At 42.2% G+C, this 21743-nt stretch overlaps 2 protein-coding genes across 2 annotated transcripts; both read left to right on the forward strand.

The window, feature by feature from the left end:
- The first annotated feature begins 1297 nt into the window (after window positions 1-1297).
- On the forward strand, window positions 1298-4966 carry LOC133949780 (zinc finger protein 391-like). The gene is made up of 2 exons (XM_062383765.1): window positions 1298-1628; window positions 2579-4966. The coding sequence occupies exons 1-2, from the start codon at window positions 1322-1324 to the stop codon at window positions 3742-3744; spliced, it is 1473 nt and encodes a 490-aa protein (XP_062239749.1). The 5' UTR covers window positions 1298-1321; the 3' UTR covers window positions 3745-4966.
- Window positions 4967-13378: 8412 nt separating this feature from the next.
- LOC133949782 (zinc finger protein 502-like) lies at window positions 13379-16822 on the forward strand. Its single transcript, XM_062383766.1, has 2 exons — window positions 13379-13783; window positions 14458-16822. Exons 1-2 carry the CDS (start codon window positions 13498-13500, stop codon window positions 15312-15314), a joined length of 1143 nt encoding a protein of 380 aa, XP_062239750.1. The 5' UTR covers window positions 13379-13497; the 3' UTR covers window positions 15315-16822.
- The last annotated feature ends 4921 nt before the right edge of the window (window positions 16823-21743 follow it).

Consider the following 21743-nt stretch of genomic DNA (forward strand, 5'->3'; position numbering starts at 1 on the left):
TCTCTACCATCCTGGTTGCATTTTGTATCTGCCCTTGGATTAATGTAAATGTTGTACCCCTTTTCCATAAAACACATAATGATCTTCCCATATCAGAACCTATGTCTGAGAACACATCGTTAATCATGATGGAAATACTTGTTGATCACTGATCACACTGCCTTGAATTTCTGCAAGCCTCTTAAACATTATTTCTGCCTTGTCTTCATTTGTTATTGCTGTTTTCTCTCCAACTTTTATTATTGGGTATTGCCACTCTTTTCGAATTCCCCTCCTCTTTTTGATCATTCCCCATGCATTGTTTATAGGAGTTGTTCTACCTGTTTTGCTACTGACCTCTCTCCAACTTTCTCTCTTTTCTTTCTTAAAAACTTTTCCTGGTTATCTTGATATTAAAATAGCTTTGTTAAATTGTGGAGGTTCTCTTTACCTCTTTAAAATCTCAGTTTTTTTCTTTAATGGCTCTACTACACACCCTCTGTCCACCATGTGACTGCTTTCCTACTCATTTTTTATTTGCTTCTAGGGATCAACTTTTCTTCGACTTTTTCTATCTCTTGATTTAGGTCTAGTTAAAAATTCTTTCTTAATAACTGATGTCACCCACAGTTTCATGTCAGATGTAAAGACTTTTTCAGGCTTTGAGACGGTGAGTGAGAGCGTTTCGGACGATTCCGGTCTCTGCACTGCTGCTGGAAGCAGGGTAGGCTCCATTGAGGCGGCGACGTGCAAAATTTGCACTAAATCATTGGATTAAATTAAAAGGATTTGGAACAGCTCTTCCATCAATCTATTTGCCCTCCGAATGCCTGGAATTTATAGAAGTTAGTAGTATGATTAATAGGGGTAATTTGTTCTGTTCTGTAAGGAAATATATAGAGAGTTTTGGATTAAGTGGAATTAGAGTAGGGCCCTCTGTATGCTGGCGATCTGTCCTTCCATTGCTGTGGGTAGAAGCGGATGTGGATCAATTAAAACAATTATTGATAAAGGTGAAATGGGAGATCTGGCGGCACATGTAGACAGACATCTTAAGAACAGATGGAGCAATAGAGTGGGATTTGGTTCATACATCCCCCCCTGTTAAAATCTGAAGACTACCCGATGGATTTCAATATTCACTGCAGAGACTACTTTATTGTGTGGTGGGTGGAAGATGGGATCAAGTTGTACTGTGCAGAGATTCCTTAACTGCCCCCGCGGCATTGGTGGGGTGGTTAGTACTTTAGTTTCCTCGTCGTCCAGCAGGGGTCACTGTTGGCTCTGAACGCGGTGTATTTATTTACTTGCCGCTGGCTCGCTTTTCTCGCTCCGTGTCTCGATGGGCGCAGAAAGGAGGAACATGTCCGCCGTGCAGCTGCTGCGGGTGTCGGTACATGAGCGGATCAGCGCTGCGGCTGAAGACTTTCTGCTGCAGGTGGAGAAAGGAGGAGAAACGGCTCAAGTCCCGTCGCTGAGAGCGATGCTAACCGAGCGGCTAACGGTAGCGGCTGAGGAGATCCTCGCGGTGATTGCGGAAACCGTGGCAGAGTACGAAGACAGAGCGGAGCAGTCAGAGCTGGAGATCTGCCGCCAGAGGAGGCTGCTCGATGCCGTGATGAAACCCGAAGTCCGGCTGCACAGAGCAGGTCAGTCAGTCCCTACTCACTGGAGCCGGATAGCTAGTGGGGCTAAGCTAGTGGAGCTAAGCTTCTGTGTGCTAGCTCAGCTAGTGGAGCTTGCTATTCTGAGACGGAAACAATAAACGTTTGTGAGTTGTGGCTCTAAAATCGATTAAATGTGAGCAGAGTAGCTCATCCCTAACTGCTTCAAGAATACACAAATATGAACAGTCAGGTCCAACTAAAAATTCTTATTACAAATCAGAGAATAGAACAAAAAGCAGCATGAGATGAAATAGCAAAATTAAGGTCAGTCAGGCAATGAATATAAAGCCTAAGATGTGACTTAATAATAAGAAGCAACAAACAGAGAATTTTTTACATAAGGAAAAACTTGTAGCGGATATGGAATGTTTTCTATTTATTCCTGTGAGAAAATAAACTCAATAAAACCAGTTTTCATGGATTTTTCCACTGACTGTTGTCATTCCAGAAACTTCTGTTCATTTAGCAGTTGTACTCACTGTCATATTCAACAGATAAACATTACATATGCTGAAAGATGATTCTCTCTGTATATTCTGCTATGAACTGCGCACAGAACAGTGCACATACAAGTTCATGTAAGTACATTGTAAGTACAACATACCTTAAAATGAAAGCTACTTATCCAGTGTAAAAAAAACACCTACATGCATGAAAGCAAACAAGAAAACACTTATCAGATATTCTACAATTTATTCAGCATGAAATAATGAACATAAATTACCTTTTTAATTCTGGCATTTCAAACCCAGGTTTGACCTGCACACTACTGTAGCCTCACAAACTACAAATCATTCTATCAAACTACAGAAGTCTGGTGCCACTGGCTCAGATAGAGACACTATCTTATTTAATAAAAAAATTGATAAAGTATTGATATATAGACACTGTTTGAGACCAAACATCACCATACCTCTCTACTCTCCCTGCAGACATCCTGCAACTGGTGGTGACTAAAGAAGAGGTTCCCTCTGAGCAGCAGCAGTGGAGCTCCCATGTGTACCAGGAGGACCCAGAGCCCCCCCACATTAAAGAGGAACAGGAGGAACCGTGGACCAATCAGAAGGGAGAGCAGCTTCAACAACTGGTGGAGGCTGATATGAAGTTCTCATTGACTCCTGTCACTGTGAAGAGTGAAGACGAAGAGAAACTTCTTTTTACACAGCTTCCTCAGACTGAGGAGGACAGTGCAGACAGTGGAGGCCCAGAACCAGCCAGGAACTCAGGTCCTGATGGACATTTACAACCAGATCCTGAGGACCAGAATGAAGACTCCTCTGGGACTGAAAACTCTTCTGAGACTGAAGTCAGTGATGATGATGATTGGATGGAGACCAGGGAACCTCTGTCTGGTTTAAATACAACAAATAACAAACTAAGCGATATGAGATGTAAAACTGATGAGAAATCATTTAGATGCTCTGAGTGTGGTAAAACATTTAACCGAAACTACAATCTGAAGAAACATATGAGGGTTCATACACGAGAGAACCCCTTTAGTTGTTCTGAGTGTGGTAAAAGCTTTAGACATGAGACCTACCTTACTACACACATGAGAAGTCATACAGAGGAGAAGCCCTTTAGTTGCTCTCAGTGTGATAAAAGATTTTCCCATGATTGTTATTTAAAGCGTCATGTGAGAATTCATACGGGAGAGAGACCATTTAGTTGCTCTGAGTGTGGTAAAACATTTAGACTAAAGGGCCTTCTAACGCAACATATGAGAAGTCATACAGGAGAGAAACCATTTACTTGCACTCAGTGTGGTAAAACATTTCGTAATAGGGGCATTCTAAATATTCATGTAAGGAGTCATTCAGATGAAAAACCCTTTAGTTGCACTCTGTGTGGTCATACATTTAGAGCAATTGCTGGTTTAAAGAGACATATGACAAGTCATACAGGAGAGAAGCCATTTAGTTGCTCTGTGTGTGGTAGAAAATGTAACGATAAGAGCAAGATAACTGAACATATGAGAATTCATACAGGAGAGAAACCATTAAGTTGCACTCAGTGTGGTAAAACATTTAGATACAAGAGCCTTCTAAATCGACATATGAGGAGTCATACAGGAGAGGAACCTTTAAGTTGCACTTAGTGTGCAAAAAATTTAACAATACCTCCAACATTATAAATATATATATATATATATCATTCATCCATTTCTCAAGTGACTATAAAACTAATATGTTTTTTTTCATCATATTATTTTTAGTATGTGCAAGACTCCTTAACATGTCCACTTACTGCCACTTTTGTTTAGAATGTTTCTTTCTCATAACATTCGTAACATTGTTATTTTATTTTTTGATTAGGTTATTACTTATCTCTTCAATGCTGTAACCGTTGTAAGGCAGTGGTTGTCTCATCCAGGTCTTTGTCAGAGCGAGTGGGCACCTCTGAGGATGTGCGCCATGGTCTGGGGAGTGTCACCCCAGGGGGTTTGGTATTGATTCCCCTCTTCTGCCCTGGTTGTTTCTACTTTTCCTTCCTGGGAAAGACTCACTCACCAATGACCTGACTATTATCTTTGACAGCTCCGTGTAAGCCCCCGCCCAGACTGCTAGGAACATGGGTGTGACACTTGACAGTCAACTATCCCTTACTGCAAACATTACTGCAACAACGTGTTCCTGTAGATACATGCTGCACAACATCAGGAGAATAGGTCCCCTTCTCACTCAGAAGGCAGCGCCGGTTCTGGTCCAGGCTCTGGTCATCTTACACTATTCCAGCTCCCTCCTGGCATGTTTACATCCAGGACATGGTCAAACTTCACACCCCAGCCTGTTTACTCCCCTCTTCACCTGCCGATCAGCTTATTCCTCTCTCAATGTGAGCTAACCACTCGACCAAATAACGACTGTTTGCTGTCAAGGGTCCTAAATGGTGGAATGAGCTCCCCAATGACATAAAGACAGCAGAAATCTAAACATCTACCACTGCAGACTAAAAACATTATACCTGGGATTGATCAAATTAAAAGATTCTGTTTAATAGCACTTATATTGAACTTAAATATGGCACTTTGTAGTTTTTGCTTGTCTTGAAGAACATTTTACTGTCTTGATTCTTGATCTGGGTTTGTACACTCATGGTTGAATGTACTGATTGTAAGTTGCTTTGGATATGAGTGTCAGCTAAATTAAATGTTATGTAATGTGATTGAACTCTTTAGGTTGCTGCTGGTGTCAGATGCATTATAAATCACAGCAGGCAATGGACTTGTTTGTCTTTTTCTTTATTGTGGCATTACAAATACACAACTTACTTAGATTTCTGCCTCTGTGCCTTCTGCACCTTGACGACAAACTCCTGCTCCTCAATCAGGAAAACACGCTTGATCCTGTAAATAAAAGGCAGGATGGATAAATGCATAAGCAGTTCCAAACTTGCAAAAAAATCTATGTGCAGATATTTTATTCATAATCTGTCCTTAAATTAAATAATCTTGTCACAGCCGCAAATAAAGCCATTGCTCAAGTTTCTCAGTGAGGGTCAGGAAATGAGAAATCCCTTTCACTGTAGAGGGCGCACATGGAGGCTCCGTAGGCCCTGCTGAGTTGCATCTTGGTCTTGGGAGAGTCTCAGCCGAAACTGAGGTCTAACAACCCCGAATCTTTGGGACAAAGAACATGGGTGTGATCAGAACACGTTAGCAACAGTGGTGTGATTTCACACAGATAAACGACACTTGCATTACAGAAACTACGAAAAAACAACACACCCGTTCTGTGATGAGCGGTTGGGTTGTTTTCATTCTCCGATGACAGAACCTGATCATCGACAACAACGAGAACATCTTTTAAAATCCCGTCCGCTGACTTTAACCAGCAGCGACAGGAGGACACGTGAAGCGCCACACGTCCATCAGAAGCACGTTCACCAACTTAACTCATGAAAACACCGCTCGAGCTTCCGCCTTGTTGATGTGAGGGATGTTTACATGGACCTGTTGTTTGGTGTGTGCGCGTTGTACTTCGAGTGGAGCTGGTGACGCGTGTGTGTTCTTCAATGCTCCCTGTGTCTCCTATGAAGAGGAGCGTCAGATTTGTAAAGCCTGGTATACGTTTAAAGCGTTTAATCTGTGTTCGGACTATCACCAGATGACATGGGCGTCACCTTATACATCTGGTGATATACAGCTGACAAAGCAAAGAACGAGACATTTATCTAAAGCGCGATGCAAAAACCAGCGACTCGGTGGCGTAGTGAGATCGTCATCAGGCTAGAAGCTTATAGTGCTTCAGCTTGTTGTTTCAAATCCCGTTCAAGGTTTTTGTACTATTTTTTTTTTTTTTACCATTTAAATGTATATTGCGGTCTCAACGTGATGCTCACACGGACACATAACCTCGTGAAGGGTTTTTGTAGGATTTTTATTTCAGCAAGACCTTCAGTAGATCACCGCACTTCACACACAGGCGCTTTGTGAAAATGACGAATCTGCCACCGGCTCTGAAAAACAGCCTCAACATCTGGAATGTCGCCAGAAGCCATGCCCGCAAGTTGAAACTGGAACACCGGAAAGCTAGCTGAGCTAGTGGAGCTAAGCTGCTCTTGTTAGAACATTTGTGAGTTGTTGCTATAAAATCTATTGAATGTGAGCAGAGTCACTAACTGCTTCAAGAACTTGATCTGAATTTTTAACTCAATCTTTAAAAGCATTAAGACAAAGTGTAGAAGACCCAAATATAAACATCATGTCCAATTTAGAACCTTATTACAGTTTAGAACATACAAAATAAGAAATGGCCCGTTATAAAATAGGAGAATGAAAGTCAGTCAATGACTGTATACAAAGCCTCGGATGTGACTTAATAAAAGGCAGTGACAAACAGAAAAGACTTGAGTTAAAAGAAGTCAAAGTTTTTAGCAGACATGAATTATTTCCTACTTTTCAGCATGAAATAATGAACATAAATTGTAATAATAGCATTCAAACCAAGGATTAACCTGAACACTACTGTAACCTCAAAAACTACATATTATTCTATCAAACTACAGAAGTCTGGTGCCACTGGCTCAGATAGAGCCACTCTCTTGTAGTGATGTGTCCTCCCGTGTCGAGGCTTCAAAGCGTGTGTTGAGTAATCGAGGATGATTTTTATGAAGCTTGTATCGAGGCTTGTGTTGATGAAGTATGTGATGATGTTCGAAGCCTCGTGAGCCGGCCGAGCACGTCACTGATTCAGGAAGTGGTTCGCCGGTTTGGTGTGTAACTGTTATTTTGTACATGTATTGGCAACACAAATATTATTAATTTGTTTATTCAATTCAAAGCTTCACACACGAAAGCCATGGTTTTCATTATAATTACATTACATTTAATGTCCACTTGGTGGCGCAGTAGAGCAAATGAAGCACCGTGAGGCTTCGGCCCATGAGCGAACCAATTGGATGGAAAGCTTCATGAAGCTTCATCTCGCCATCACTACTCTCTTGTTTCACAAAAGAATCAATAAATTGTTGGTATTGTGACACTGTTCGAGACCAAAAAACACCATATTTCTCTACACTCCCTGCAGCCATCCTGCAACTGGTGGTGACTAAAGAAGAGGTTCCCTCTGAGCAGCAGCAGTGGAGCTCCCCTGTGGACCAGGAGGACCCAGAGTCCCCCCACATTAAAGAGGAACTGGAGGAACCGTGGACCAATCAGAAGGGAGAGCCGCTTCAACACCTGGAGGAGGCTGATATGAAGTTCTCATTGACTCCTGTCGCTGTGAAGAGTGAAGAAGATGAAGAGAGACTTCTTTTGACACAGCTTCCTCAGACTGAGGAGGACAGTGCAGACTGTGGAGGCCCAGAACCAGCCAGGAACTTAGGTCCTGATGGACATTTACAACCAGGTCCTGAGGACCACAATGAAGACTCCTCTAAGACTGAAGTCAGTGAGGATGATTGGATTCCGATCAGTGAACCTGGCCCTCTTTTAAATATAAGAAATAACAAACAACCTCTAAGTGATATGAGATGTAAAACTGATAAGAAATCCTTTAGTTGTTCTGAGTGTGGTAAAAGATTCAGTCAAAAGGGCGCTCTTACTGCACATAGTAGAACTCATACGGGAGAGAAACCATTTAATTGCAATCAGTGTGGTAAACGATTCGGTCAAAAGGGCGCTCTTACTGCACATAGTACAGTGATTCTCAAACTGTGGGGCCCGCCCCACCGGTGGGGCGTGAAGGCATATCAGGTGGGGCGCGGGACCGGGAGAGGGAAATGTGATGCCGGGTTCCAACCATACACGGAAGCGCGCGGCGCTCAGCGCGGCCCTCAGCGCGGCTCTCAGCGCGGAGCACCGCGCTTCTGTGTATGGTTGGAACCCGGCATCACATTTCCCCCTCCCGGTCCAGCGCCCCACCCCGCTCTGCGCGGCACTCAGCGCAGTTCTCTAGCGCACAGCCGCCTGGCTGTTCACGCCGGAAGACTTGACGCCGAAACCATCGGTGCAGGGCGCGAGGCGCAGCCGATGTGAACGGCACAATTGAGTAACAGAAATGGCGCTCGCGCAGCGAGGCGCTTCCGCGTCCGGTGTGAACTGAAGAGGACCAGTTCATTGAGATGACATCTGACTCCAGCCTGAGGCTGAGGTTTACAGCAAAGACACTGAGTGAATTCTGGATTGGCGTGGAGGAATGAAGGAGCATCCACTCATAGGGCAGAGGGTTAGGAGGATTCTGCTTCCCTTTGCCACATCCTATCTCTGTGAGATGGGCTTTTCTGCTGTGGCCTCACTTAAATCAAAGTACAGATCTCGGCTCAATATTGAAAATGATTTAAGAGTGGCATTATCAAGCTTAAAACCCCGTTTTGACAAGTTGTGCAGTGTAAAACTCATTGCAGCCACTGATACAGTTGACAAGACTTGAGTTCTTACATAGTGAGTTGTTTCTGCATGTGTTATTTTTGGTTGAACTTTATCATCTTGGAAACAAAGTGATTGTAATTTAATACATTTTTTCTCCATATTAGAAATAGCACGGACTGATGGAGGAATGTAGTGAAGAATGTCACAAAAAGTTTTAATTGCTTATCAGAAATTCCTGAAAGTGATGTGAAGTTATTGTTCATGTACATGCTATTTAAGTACACAAGTTAAACGTGACAAAGGTATTGCATTATTTTTTGTAAGAAGCACACAGATTGATGTGGCAAAGTAGTGACAAATGTCACAAAAAAAAGTTGTAATTGGTTAGCAGAAATTCCTGAAAGTGATGTGAAGTTAATGTGTATGTTATTTAAAATACACAAGTTAATCTTGGCCTATTTTTTAATAATTTTGTTAGGGCAGGGAGCGGGTGGGGCATTACAAATATTCTCGCTCATAAGTGGGGCATGACAGAAAAAGTTTGAGAACCACTGACATAGTAGAACTCATACAGGAGAGAAACCATTTAGTTGCACCCAGTGTGGTATGACATTTAGCCTAAGGGGCTCATTAACTGTACATATGAGGATACTTCATCTATGACTGAACATAGTTGAAACAAGTTTTCCCGCTACGTACGTTGTTTTAACAATGTCCTGCATAAGGTTTGGAACCAAAGTTCATTTCCGAATTAGATCGTAATCCAAAATGCCTTGTACTGTTTACCCGTTAAATTTTTTGGGATTATTTGTGTTCTCTTTATCCGTTCCTAAACTGCAAGGAAGCCATATGTATCTGCCAGGACCTGTCTACATGACTTACCTGAGCCAGATAAACGGTCAGAAGTTACTTCTCTGATCTTCTTCTATCCACCTCACTGTACCACCTGCCCGTTTGACAGCCATGGGCTCTCGAGCCTTTAGCCGCTCTGCTCCCCCCCCGGAACTCCCTACCACCAGCCATTTGAAACATTGACTCTCTCTCCTTTTTAAAATCTCATCTAAAAACTCATCATTTTAAACAGGCATATTCCATTCAATTGTCTTCCATTTTGCAAACTACATGCTTTATTAATTTTTAATTTTATTAATGTTCTTGATACATTTTTTTGTTATGTTTTTATAACTGCTGTGTAAGGTGAACTTGAGTTCTCTGAAACGCTAGAAATGAAATTTTGTTTCGTTAAAATAAAACAATATCTTTTATGTATTATGAATGCATGTTCGAAATCTGGTTCTCATAAGAAAGAGCAGCAACCTCCCAACCCGCCAAGACCCTCATCAGTTTGCCTTCAGAAGCAACAGATCCACAGATGATACCATCTTCACTCCCCTCCACTCAGTTTACACACCTCTGGCAGAAAATATCACCTACATCAGAATGGATCCTGGACTTCCTCACAAACAGAACTCCAAGCTGTGTACTCATCTCATTCCTGTTCACACTGTACACCCATCAAAATTAATATCGAGAGGATATCAATTTGTCAAGTTCATTCAATGAATAAATGTAAAAAAACATAAAAATTGGGTGAATTTTTTTAATTGGTCAACATTTTTGAAAGATTGTGGCGCTAAATCCGCACTTAAAAGTCATTCAGTGTAGAGCTATCGTTTGAAGAACCTTTTTTCACAAGGCCCCACTGATACACATCAGAACGAGAGAGAAGATGCCATTTATTATTTATTTCACCAAAGAATTAAGCCTTTAAATGTCTGTATTTCTTTTAAAAGGGCAGATCCCTAATATTACATTACTATACATTTCTTTTAGCAGGTGCTCTTATTCAAAGCAACTTACAATAAATGCATTCAAACATGAGGGTACAAATCCTAAACGCTGAGAATCACGCTAGTACAACTTGCTTGAAAAAGCCAAACAACAAAATGCAATATTTAAGGGAAACTAAACTGAATCTTTTTTCCTTTTTCAATCCAAGGTGTAGTTGATAGAGATGTGTCTCAGAGAAGAGGTGTAAAACTCTCAAACACTTGAGTGAAACAATATATATGATCATACAATTCAAGGTAAGACAAACAGTATAAACAAGCAATCTATTTAATCACATACATCAGATACAGTAGTATTCTAGCATAGAAGCTTTTTAAGGAACAAACTCAGCAGTCTAAAAGTATGAAACCCCAGAAGGCCAATGCACACATAAAAAACTAATTTAATAATTAAGCAATAAAAACAAATAAACAGAAAACAAAAAAAGGTATAGTTCACCCTTCAAACTAAATAAAATTAACTTTTAAAAGGATTTTTAAATCTATACTCGGCTGATCTCACCTTGAAATCCAAAATTTATTTTTTGTGTTGGTGGATGAATTTCAAAATCACGGTTAAACTTACTTCACAAAGAAAAACATTTAAATTTGTGGAATTATAAAAAATCTTGGACCTTAACTTTTGTTAATCTTTTGAAAGTTGATTTAGGAGCCATTTATGTTTATTGTTGGTATGGCCTATTATTTTGGTTAGATCAGGAGATGTATCCCAAGTGATAACTGGAACTCGATGGAACAGTGAATGTCACTTGATTGAGATTACCTTTCTAAGCCTGATCCACATCTACAGCCTCTGGTCTGAGGTAATTATGTTGTGAACATATAATAATACCTCTCCCCAGTCCTGCTCAGCTAGGGCCTGAGGGGAAGCAGCGATGCACCTCTCGCAATCTTGTTATCACTGGTGTCTTCCCCATTCGAATTGGTCATCGGAGTGGTTTCAACCGCCTTCACCTCCTGCCTTGACCACTTTCGTTAGCCTTTTTTTGTACCTTGGAATGGAGATTTAATCCACAAGAAGTTTCAAATATGTAAAAAGCCTATTTCAGTGCAATCTGTCCTTAACTGAGTCCCTTATTGATTAAATTACTGGTTTGATACAATTATCAAGCCTGTAGCTTGTAAATAACTAGCCAGTAGGTTTGTAAACTATGGTTTTAGACAGATTAACGTCTATGTTGCTCTCTACTGCTGCATGTAGAGCATGCGGTGAGTGGTTTGGAACAGCTGTATCCTTGAGAAGTTGCTGTAGGTTGAGCGTCAGGAGAAATAAAAACGTATTCACTTGTCTCAAATAGTAACTTTCTTTGGAGGAAGGTGCACGGACACATTATCTTCTTCGCTGCAGTGTTTCTTCAGTGCTGTTTGTCGTGGTTAGCCTGTGGTAGCTAACAAGCTGATAACAAAGCAACATGTCTGCTTGGTGTCTCGTTCGGTTCGGTGAGTGTGATGCCTATATACAGTCTATGGTTTGGAGGCTGGACTGGTACCGGCTGGCTGGGGCTGAGAAAGGAGTGCGATTTCATGATGACGTCATAAGTAGAGGAAGTACAAAACGCAACATTTCAGTAACATATTTCTTAGAATGGACTGAGTGAAAAGTCTGTGGAGTGACTGTAAAAGCCCCAAAAAAAGAATTTTACACAATACAAAAACATGATTCTTCTGTCAGTGTATAGCTTTGATGTCAGTTATGGAAACAAATTAATAATTTGGGGCGGCTGTGGCTTAGTGCCGGAGCGGTCGTCCTCCAACCAGAAGGTCGGTAGATGGATTATCCTGCATGGCCCCTCCATAGATGTTGAATCCAATAAATCTAAGTTGCTCTTGATAAAAGCGTCCACTGACATGTAATGTAATTTAGGATTTTAAAATAGAACTTATCTTCTTATCCTCGCTTTTTCTCTCTCCAGTAACTTTGGCAATGTACGTGCATAAGACTTACTTCAGACCCTAGTGTAAAAAGAAACAGATTTTGATTGGATAACAAAAAGGCACATTTTTTCTGGAGTACTTTAGTTTCCTCATCGTCTTCCAGTCAAGCTGGGATCACTGTTGGCTCTGAACTCTGTGTCTGTGTTTTCTTCCCGCTGGCTCTCTTTGCTCGCTCCGAGCCTCGATGTGCGCAGAAAGCTTTCATGAGTCTTTGAAGCTTTCCATCCAATTGATTTCGCTCATGGGCCGAAGCTTCATCGTGCTTCATCTGCTCGACTTCGCCATCAAGGGGATATTAAATATAAATGTTATTATAATGAACACATGGCTTTGGTGTGTGAAGCTTTGAATTGAATTAATTAAAGTATTATTATAGAGATCGCTCTTCTCATTGTTTTACGGTAGCAGTATTTCCCATTGTATTGGAGGTGGTACGGTTTCTGTGTGTATGACGTATGTTTTCAGTTCCCTTGTTACCTGTGCATGAGACGGATGAATAAAGCCGGTGCACATGAGAATAAAGTACTTAAACAGTCGCTACGCTCATATTTTTTACGCCAAGTTACACTGCGCGAGTCAAGATAACTTAACAGAATAAATGAATGAATGATGTTTGTGATGCCAACAAAAAAATTATGAACTTATTAATATGGTGTCGGTCTTTATGAGACAATGGTGGGGTCAAAAGGGAAAGTGGAAACAAATTGGTGAGAGGGTTGTGATGTGAATGTGTTTGTGTTCCTTGGTTTGTGACTGTGCTTATGTGTGTGGGGAAAAAACACGGACAATAGGGATAACAGTTTATTTATTTTTATTTAAAACAGCTTTTCAACAGTGCTGTGTTTCAGGCGGTTTCTTTTTTTAGAAATAATTTCGCCTGATTTATAAAAGATCCTCTCACAGGGCACAGATGAAGCTGGGCTAGAAAGAAAAGATACCACAAGTTTGGAAATAAATTATTTATTCCCCCCGAATTCTTTCGAGACGAGACAATATTGCAAGCAAACGCACAATAAAGTCCCAAGACAAGTACATATGAGGGCGAATTCATTGCTTTTCGCGGCCCTTTTATTTTGAAAAGCACACCAAACCCGCGAACCATTTCCTGAATCAGTCACGTGGTTCGGACGGGTCGCGAGGTTTCGAACGTCATCAACACAAGTCTTGATACGCGATCTCAAAAATCCTCCTGGATTATTCGACAGTCGACACACACTTCGAAGCCTCGACACGGGAGAACACATCACTAAGGAACATGTCTTCTGTGCAGCTGCTGCGGGCGTCGGTACATGAGCGGATCAGCGCTGCAGCTGAAGACTTTCTGCTGCAGGTGGAGAAAGGAGGAGAAAAGGCCCAAGTCCCGGCGCTGAGAGCGATGCTAACCGAGCGGCTAACGGCGGCGGCTGAGGAGATCCTCGCGGTGCTTGCGGAAACCGTGGCCGAGTACGAAGACAGAGTGGAGCAGTCAGAGCTCGAGATCTGCCGCCAGAGGAGGCTGCTCGATGCGGTGATGAAGCCCGAGGTCCGGCTACACAGAACAGGTAATTCCCTGCTCACTGGAGCCGGAAAGCTAGCTGAGGTAGTGGAGCTAAGCTGAGCTAGTGGAGCTAAACTGCTTTGTGCTAGCTAAGCTAGTTGAGCTAAGCTACTATCGTTAGCTGAGCTAGTGGACCTAAGCCGCTCTGTGCTAGCACAGCCAGTTGAGCTAAACTGCTTTGTGCTACCTAAGCTAGTTGAGGTAAGCTACTCTTGTTAGCACTGCTAGTGGAGCTAAGCTAATATGTGCTAGCACAGCTAGTGGAGCTTGCTTTTCCTCGGTAGAAACTTTTGCGAGTTGTGGCTCTAAAAGCAGCTCGACATTAACAGTTTCGAGAAGTTGATCTGAATTTTTAACTAAATCTTTAAAAGCATTAAGACAAAGTGTAGAAGACCCAAATATAAACATCATGTCCAATTTTAAAAAACCTTATTTCAGTTCAAAGAATACAAAATAAGAATTATCAGCATGAAATAATGAACCTAAATTGTAATATTGGCATTCAAACCCAGGATTGACCTGCACACTCCTGTAGCTAAAAATCTTCTATCAAACTACAGAAGTCTGGTGCCACTGGCTCAGATAGAGCCACTCTCTTATTTCAGAAATTGATAAATTTATGGTATTGTGACACTGTTTGAGACCAAAAAACACCATACCTCTCTACTCTCCCTGCAGACATCCTGCAGCTGGTGGTGAGTAAAGAAGAGGTTCCCTCTGAGCAGCAGCAGTGGAGCTCCCCTGTGGACCAGGAGGACCCAGAGCCCCCCCACATTAAAGAGGAACTGGAGGAATCGTGGACCAATCGGACGAGAGAGCCGCTTCAACACCCGGAGAAGGCTGATAAGTTCACATTTACTTCTGTCACTGTGAAGAATGAAGAAGACGAAGAGAAACCTCAGTTGACACAGCTTCATCAGAGTCAGACTGAGGAGAACAGAGCAGACTGTGGAGGCCCAGAACCAGCCAGGAACTCAGGCCCTGATGGAAATTTACAACCAGTTCCTGAGGACAAGACTGAAGACTCTTCTGAGACGGAAGAATCTTCTGAAACTGAAGACAGTGAGGAGGATTGGATTCCAACCAGGGAACCTGGGCCTGGCTTAAATATAAGAAATAACAAACAGCCTTTGAGTGATAGGAAAGGTAAAACTGATAAGAAACCCTTTAGCTGCTCTGAGTGTGCTAAAAGATTTAGACACAAGAGCGCTCTTACTGAACATAGTAGAACTCATACAGGAGAGAAACCATTTAGTTGCACCCAGTGTGATAGAAGTTTTAGTCGTAAGGGCACTCTTACTAGACATAGTAGAATTCATACAGGCGAGAAACCATTTAGTTGCTCTCAGTGTAATAAAAGATTTAGTCATAAGAGCAGTCTTACTGTACATATGACAATTCATACAGGAGAGAAACCATTTAGTTGCACTCAGTGTGATAAAGCATTTAGCCAAAGTGGCCATTTAACTAATCACATGATGAGTCATTCAACAGAGACACCCTTTAACTCAGTGGTTCTCAGACTTTTTCTGTGATGCCCCACCTGCTCCCAAGCCCAAAAAAAATTATCACAAAAATGGGCCAATTTTAACATGTGTAAGTGTTTTCAGTCTTGTCAAGAGACTTTTATGACTTATATTTACATACACCAAATGTTTTATGACTTGAGTTATTTTATGGTCGTAACTGTTTGACGTGAATTCAGTGAGACCTTTTGCAACTTAAGCCAATGTATGCTACTCCGAGTCCGTTGCGGACTGACTGACGGGCGGACGGACCCTTTTAAATTTATAGTTCTACGAGCCTTTTTGTTGTGAAAACAATTCACCGCCAGAACAGTAGATGGCGCAACTGAAGTCGAGCTTAGAGAAGCCTACCTCATGAGGTATATAGAAGAAGTCCACGCTGGTTTATTTACGTCCTCCCGGCTCCTCACACAGTGAACGATGACAACTAACAGAAAAAGGCTGTTGATGACGCGACAGTTTTTGCTGAATAAAGTGACACCCAGCGGGTCATAATGCTTGTGTTATCGTGTCTTAACGCAGCGGTTCCCCGGTCTTGTTTCCACCTGCGTTGCTAATTCAACAGCTGCAACAGCTTGAAGCTACACGGAGGCAGCTAGCATCCCCCCAGCTTCCACACACAGTCAGCAGGGACACCCGATACTAACTACTACCGTTAGTTAGTATCGATCTAAAGTGTTTGCTTTCTGTTTGAGAAACAGTGTCATGAGCCGTGGGATTAAAGTCAGCGGGTTTTTGCGCTGTTCCCACCGCAGTTAGCATGGTGGTTTTCCGCTAGCCACGTTATGAAAGCTCGTTATAACAGTATGTGACTGTACACACATGCCGTAAGTGCTCTAACCAGCCACCGTTAGCAGGACAACGCCGCTGGCTTAACACACTTGTCACATTAATCATAGAGTCGTAGTTGTGATTTTGGTTTATTGTGATGTAGGGAATGGAACAGGAAGTTTCCATTCTGAAATGCTGGCGTTAGCGGACCAATCACAGCCAAGGGCTATCCGTGGGCTCTCCGCCATTTCGACGTGTAGTTAGAAAAAGGAGAGCTGCATGAAAAGCTCTCCGAGGAGCCACGGAGAGGGCGTTCCACGTTGGAGAAGGCGGTCCTATCTGTCCGTGTTCGTCAAAACGGAGAAGCATACATTGGCCTTTAATAACAAATCAACGGAAGGAGTGTATGTCTTATCACCTTAGGAATCTCATGTGAATCAGCTGTTATGTTTAGTTTCCCCTCCTTCCCCCACCTATGGAACCTGTCTGGAATGGATCAGAGAGACATCCCTTAGTCCTGCTATTTAAGATCTGTGCACTAGACTGTTCTCCATCTTCACTCTGAGATCCTTGTGGTTTCCCTGTGTTGATCCTTTCTGCAGAAATCCCCTTATTAAATACACATAGATAACTTTGATGTTTCAAGCCTCTTGTATCTCCAGATTTCCATCACAATACACGTGAACATTAATTCCACATTACTATCAGGATTCCCGATGTGCAAATAAAAATCCCTTTTCAACTTACTTTTTGTCACATTTGTTGTTTTTTTAATAGTGCCTTAACTTTGCTTAAATTCAACTTTATTGGAGTACTTTTGGTGACATTTATCAATACATTCCTCCATCACTGTACTTTTTCAATAATAGAGAAAAATAAATTCAATTATATTCGTTACAAAGATGTTAAAGCTCAACCAAAAAGGACACATGCATGTGACTTGGGTGTAATGTTAAATAAGTGTCTTCCTAATTTGTTTGGTCTCATAGAGTTTTCATAAACAAAATACACACTGGTCTCTCATGTCCTTCTCAATTGACTGTGAACCGAGGAGCCAATCAGGCTTCATCCGACTTTCTTTTCAACTTGGTTTTTGAACGCCTTCTCTCGTTTGTCCCTGACGGGCTGCTTCACCTGAACGAGCGCTGATCTCGTGTGTGTCTCTGAGCGAGTGAGTGAGTGGTGGCAGAGCCCCAAGGCCTGAGTGTGTGTGTGGTCCATTCGCGAAAATAAGTGTGACATGCTCAACACTGTACAGGGAGCCACTGAAGAGGAGCTGAAGAGCCGCCTGAAACCACGGGTTGCGGGCTACGGCAGAATAGCGATTTGTTTCCTGCTCCGCCGTTACAGAGATGCGGACGTGACCACATTAGTTGGCCCCTCCATAGATGTTGAATCCACGAAATGTAAGTTCCTCTTGATAATGGCGTCCACTGACATGTAATGTAATTTAGGATTATAAAATAGAACTGGAAATCTTATCCTCTTTTTTTTCCTCTCCAGTAACTTTGGCAATGTACATGCATCAGACTTACTTCAGACCCTAGTGTAAAGATAAAAGATAAAGAGATAAAGTAGCTTTATTGTCAATTTCTTAACATGTTCAAGACATACAAGGAATTGATACGACGTTCCCACTCTCCCACAGTGAAACATTAAGTGCACAGGCACAACAGATAACACATAACACAAGACATTTCCTAATAAGTAAACATACAGATTTTTTTAGTACAGCAGCATAAGGTTCTCTAAAGTGTAAAGGTAGTGATTAAAGTGATAAAAGTGCAAAAAGTACAAGAGACAGATTTTGTTTGGATTACAAAAAACCACTTTTTTTCTGGAATCCTTTAGTTTCCTCATCGTCCTCCAGTCCAGCAGGGGTCACTGTTGGCTCTGAACTCGGTGTCTGTTTTCTTCCCGCTGGCTCGCTAAAGCTAATTTTATGAAGGGCGAAGTAGGCCGCAAGGTGACTGGCAAGATGGCGGCCACCATGACTTCATGGAGCAGTACGGACGACGAAGAAATTAGGGGAATAAATCGAAAAGCAAACATTGTTATATGCATATAACTTCAGTCAAGCACAAGGAGGTAACTTATTTCACCACTACTCGATGGAAAACGTACAGGACAAGCCTACAAAAGTGGCTCGGATTGAAGGGGCAGTGTCAGGACGTGGCTGAGAACTTCAAACACTGTGTTGATGTGGAGTTTTACAATATTCCCGAGGATGCTGGCTTCCACCTCACGTGCTACCTTAGATTTACAGACAAAAGCGCCATCGCAAAGGTGGAAAGACGTCTCGCAAGTGAGAGACAGGAAGCTTCGGTAGACCATGAGGTCATTCCATCGACTTCTAGCAGCACTACTCCAACAAAGAAACTGCGATCCAGTTCAGGGCTGCCACTCGCAGGCTCTGGCCCCGTCCTTCCTGCCCTGTGCATTATTTGCAAAAAGAAGGAAAAGTTAATCAACCAAGCAGGCAAACGACAAGGGGATCCTCCCTCGAAGGCTCAAACATTAACAGCAGGTAAACAAACACACACATACACTGTGGTAGAGTGACTGAAAGGTAAAATTATGTGTGAGAGATATGTCAACAAATTCATTGAGCTATCCTTTTTGTTTTGTTCAGGCCAATTGCAGAAAGCTGCTGAGTTGAAGGAAGACCAAAGTATTCTGATACATATAAAAGACAAAGACTGTGCGGCTCTGGAGGTGCAATACCACAAAGGCTGTTACAATCACTACACCAGGTTTTTGACGAAGTTATTTATTGTATTGTATTTCAAGGAGCTAATAACTTAACAATATATAAGTAAACATTCAATCTGCGTTGTATGTGCACACAATCACAACACTTTTTAATTTCTTTACTTCTCATTCATATGTATTTTAGGAATGAGCCCATGTTTGATGTCAGCTATAAGATATTCTGTGAGAGGATCATTCGCCACAGACTGCTTGTCAACCAAGAGGTGCTGAGAATGGGCCAGCTGAGGAAGGCCTTCATTGAACTAGTGAAAGCAAGTGAAGGTCTTGATGCTTCAGACTACAGGTAACTGCAATGCATTTTTCTTATTATTTGTCATGTGCAAGGCCAGCTTTACAAAAAATGTGTGTGACAGGCCTGTTTGGAGAAAGAGTTTTTAAGTATTGCTGTTTGCACAGACATGTACCAGTTGGCAACGAGGACAACAGCTGATGTGAGACAACATGGCCCTCCACTTCATCATCAAGCACCTGGACTCCTCAGGAACCTACGCCAGGATCCTGTTTGTGGACTTCAGCTCTGCCTTCAACACAATCATCCCGAATCTGCTACAGGAGAAGCTCTCCTGGGTAAAGGCCTCAGTATGCTTCTCCGAGTCCGTTGCGGACTGACAGACGGACGGAGCGGACGGACCCTTCTTGATTTATAGTTCTACTAGCCTTTTTTTTCCCTGCTGACTGTGTGTGGAAGCTGGGGGGATGCTAGCTGCCTCCGTGTAGCTTCAAGCTGTTGCAGCTGTTGAATTAGCAACGCAGTTTGGAAACAAGACCGGGGAACCGCTGCGTTAAGACACGATAACATAAGCATTACGACCCGCTGGGTGTCACTTTATTCTGCAAAAACTGTCGCGTCATCAACATCCTTTTTCTGTTAGCTGCCATCGTTCACTGTGTGTGAGGAGCCGGGAGGACGTAAATAAACCAGCGTGGACTTCTTCTATATACCTCATGATGTAGGCTTCTCTAGGCTCGACTTCAGTTACGCCATCTACTGTTCTGGCGGTGAATTGTTTTCACAACAAAAAGGCTCGTAGAACTATAAATCAAAAAGGGTCCGTCCACTCCGTCCGTCCGTCAGTCCGCAACGGACTCGGAGTAGCAAACATTGGCCTTAAGAAAAATGAGAGCTGCACGAAAAGCTCTCCGAGAAGCCCGGAGAGGGCGTTCCACGTTGGAGAAGGCGGTCCTATCTGTCCGTGTCCGTCAAAACGGAGAAGCATACATTGGCCTTAAGTATGTCTCTGAATTCAAATCCATTCATTCACCTCTTCTCTTCTCCCTGTATACAAACAGCTGCACCTCCAGTCACCAGACCGTCAAACTCCTTAAGTTTGTGGATGACACCACCCCCTTCCAGGTTGACCATGTAGTACTTATTGTGTTTTTATGTTTTATGTTCAATGTAGTCACCTTTTTTACCAAAAAAAATTCCATGCAGGTGTAAACCTACTTGGCAATTGATTCTGATTCTGAGTCTCCTTAATCTGTTATTCTTTATTCTTTGTTGTACAGTTTTATATATCATGTTTCATTTTTTTAATAAAGATTGATTTTATGGTTGATCAGTGTTGTTTTCATTTGTTGAAGAATCAATTGATGACTAAATGAATGAATAAATGAACAAACAAATGGTCATTGGTATAAGTTCAATTACTGCCTTTTATTGTTACAAGGAAGGAGGTTTATTTGTCACATACATACAAATACTAACGTAAAGCATGTAGTGAAATTTCGTTTAGTGTTAATCTTTTTCTGTGCAAGTGTTCAGAAAGAAAGCAAGAAATATTGTTCATAAACAGCAAGAGGGAGTATAAAGTACACTGTGTGTACAGTCCATGTGCAAGTGTGAAAAAAAATGTAATTGCAGTTTATATAGTCATTGTATGTGTTCAGGATACAGAATGCTTGAAGAAAGAAGCTCCTCCTCAGTCTCTCTGTTCTGGTCTTGTAGCAGCAGAGACGTTTTCCTGACCTCAGTGTTTTGAAAAGTCCATGGTAATGTCAGGACACTGTCCACAGATGATGGGTGTTGATACTTTAAACTTCCTCAGCTGAAGTAGGAAGTACTGACGTTGTCAGACTCACAATTCTAGTCAGAATGTGAGTCTGAGATCGCTCCATTGGGCTGTGATTATGGGGCGTGTTTCAACTGACCAGGAAATAAAATTCCTCTTCGCTCAATTGGATAGACCTACAACCAATCAGAGCAACGTAGTATGTGACGTATGTTAAGCAACGCATTGTGAGTTATTTACGCCGGGTTCACACCGGACGCTGAAGCGATGCCGAGGCGACCCTTCAGCGCAGCGTCAAGCCTTAAATAACAGCTGGCTCCCATCCACTCCCATGTTAAAACTTTGTGCGGGTCACACCGGAGGCTGAATTGCCGCCCTGCGCCAAGGCTGCCTCGCGCCTTGCAGCGATCGTTGCGGCGTCGAGTCTATTTTTTGCGCTTGACTCGAGTGTATCGCACCAGGAAACACTGAAAAACGATCTTAAACTATATTGATGACATATTTTATATGATATAAATGATCAAATATGCATCCCATACTTTGAAGTCCCCTTCTGTTGTCCTGGAGTTTTAATTTGACCAATGACATTATTAAATGTCCCCCTCTGCCCATCCACTACAGCCACACAAGCAATGATACAGATAAAAAGAGAGAGAGGGGGGGACTACTATTCTCCACATAGGCTTGAGTGGAGAATACGTAATATACCCTTGACACCCGACATTTAACGGAGCAAACAGCGAAGAAGTTCTTCAACATGGATGACATTAAATTAATAATTGAAGTGGAGAAGTGCAGTGAGTTGTATGATCCTCGGAACATGTTGTTTAAAGACAACACCAAGAAAGACAAATGTTGGGACACTGTTGCTTAATGTTGGAGC

This window comes from Platichthys flesus, chromosome 24 (assembly GCF_949316205.1).
Source record: "Platichthys flesus chromosome 24, fPlaFle2.1, whole genome shotgun sequence".
Classification (NCBI taxonomy): Eukaryota; Metazoa; Chordata; class Actinopteri; order Pleuronectiformes; family Pleuronectidae; genus Platichthys; species Platichthys flesus.

What these genes read in the sequence shown, in the direction of transcription:
- LOC133949780 (XM_062383765.1), top strand. Translation starts at nt 1,322, where the DNA reads ATGGGCGCAGAAAGGAGGAACATGTCCGCCGTGCAGCTGCTGCGGGTG. An exon ending in AGTCCGGCTGCACAGAGCAG is followed by an intron (nt 1,629 to 2,578) that starts GTCAGTCAGTCC and finishes CTCTCCCTGCAG; the next exon opens with ACATCCTGCAACTGGTGGTG.
- LOC133949782 (XM_062383766.1), top strand. Translation starts at nt 13,498, where the DNA reads ATGTCTTCTGTGCAGCTGCTGCGGGCGTCGGTACATGAGCGGATCAGC. An exon ending in GGTCCGGCTACACAGAACAG is followed by an intron (nt 13,784 to 14,457) that starts GTAATTCCCTGC and finishes CTCTCCCTGCAG; the next exon opens with ACATCCTGCAGCTGGTGGTG.